The sequence below is a fragment of the Ailuropoda melanoleuca genome, unplaced genomic scaffold, assembly GCF_002007445.2.
Source record: "Ailuropoda melanoleuca isolate Jingjing unplaced genomic scaffold, ASM200744v2 unplaced-scaffold10358, whole genome shotgun sequence".
NCBI classification, from domain to species: Eukaryota; Metazoa; Chordata; class Mammalia; order Carnivora; family Ursidae; genus Ailuropoda; species Ailuropoda melanoleuca.
Genome location: NW_023178680.1, coordinates 1 through 515, shown reverse-complemented (window position 1 = coordinate 515; position 515 = coordinate 1). Strand labels below are relative to the sequence as shown.

The 515-nt window shown below is 61.9% G+C and overlaps 1 protein-coding gene across 1 annotated transcript; it reads right to left on the bottom strand.

Annotated features, from left to right (window-relative positions):
- Positions 1-6: 6 nt before the first annotated feature.
- LOC105235303 (putative solute carrier family 22 member 31) lies at positions 7-509 on the bottom strand. Its single transcript, XM_034650051.1, has 2 exons — positions 247-509; positions 7-150 (listed from the first exon to the last, which is right to left on the bottom strand). Exons 1-2 carry the CDS (start codon positions 458-460, stop codon positions 38-40), a joined length of 327 nt encoding a protein of 108 aa, XP_034505942.1. The 5' UTR covers positions 461-509; the 3' UTR covers positions 7-37.
- Between the last annotated feature and the right edge of the window lie 6 nt (positions 510-515).

The following is a 515-nucleotide window of genomic DNA, read 5'->3' as shown; positions in this document are numbered from 1 at the left end:
AGGCTCAGACACTTAGCCCACCCATGCCCTCCCCTCCTCACGAACTGAAGCCCAGGATGAGTCCATTTCTCCAGGTGACACAGGTCTGCCGCAGCTCCAGGATGGAGTGGTACTGGGGCTGGGGGCTCCCTGCGCCCAGCATGTCCAGTTCTGTGGCTCCGGGAATATGAGGGGGCATATATGAGAGGCTGACCCTTCTCCCCTTCTCCAGCACCCACACCTCCCTTCTCCTGGCTGGTGCATTACCCATAGCCAGGGAGCTCTCCTCCTCTGAGCTGTGCTCGGGGTCCACGCCCCCAGCTTCTGCAAAGTGCCACAGGATCTTCCTGGCTCGGGCTGGCTGTCCCGTGGCCAGCAGCCAGCAGGGAGACTCAGGGAACAGGGATGGGAATCTGCAAGGATGGGGTGTAGGGATGGCAGAAGCCAATGCCCCTGCCCGGGACCTAGGGGGAGAGGTCATCCCGTGGCTCCCTGGATCCGTCCCATTCCCACATGCATGGAGAGAAGTGACACAC

Bases quoted from the DNA above. Each gene is read 5' to 3' on its own strand.
- LOC105235303 (XM_034650051.1), bottom strand. From the start codon at position 460: ATGACCTCTCCCCCTAGGTCCCGGGCAGGGGCATTGGCTTCTGCCATC. The intron at 151-246 runs GTAATGCACCAG...CCGGAGCCACAG, and splicing joins GGAGAGCTCCCTGGCTATGG to AACTGGACATGCTGGGCGCA.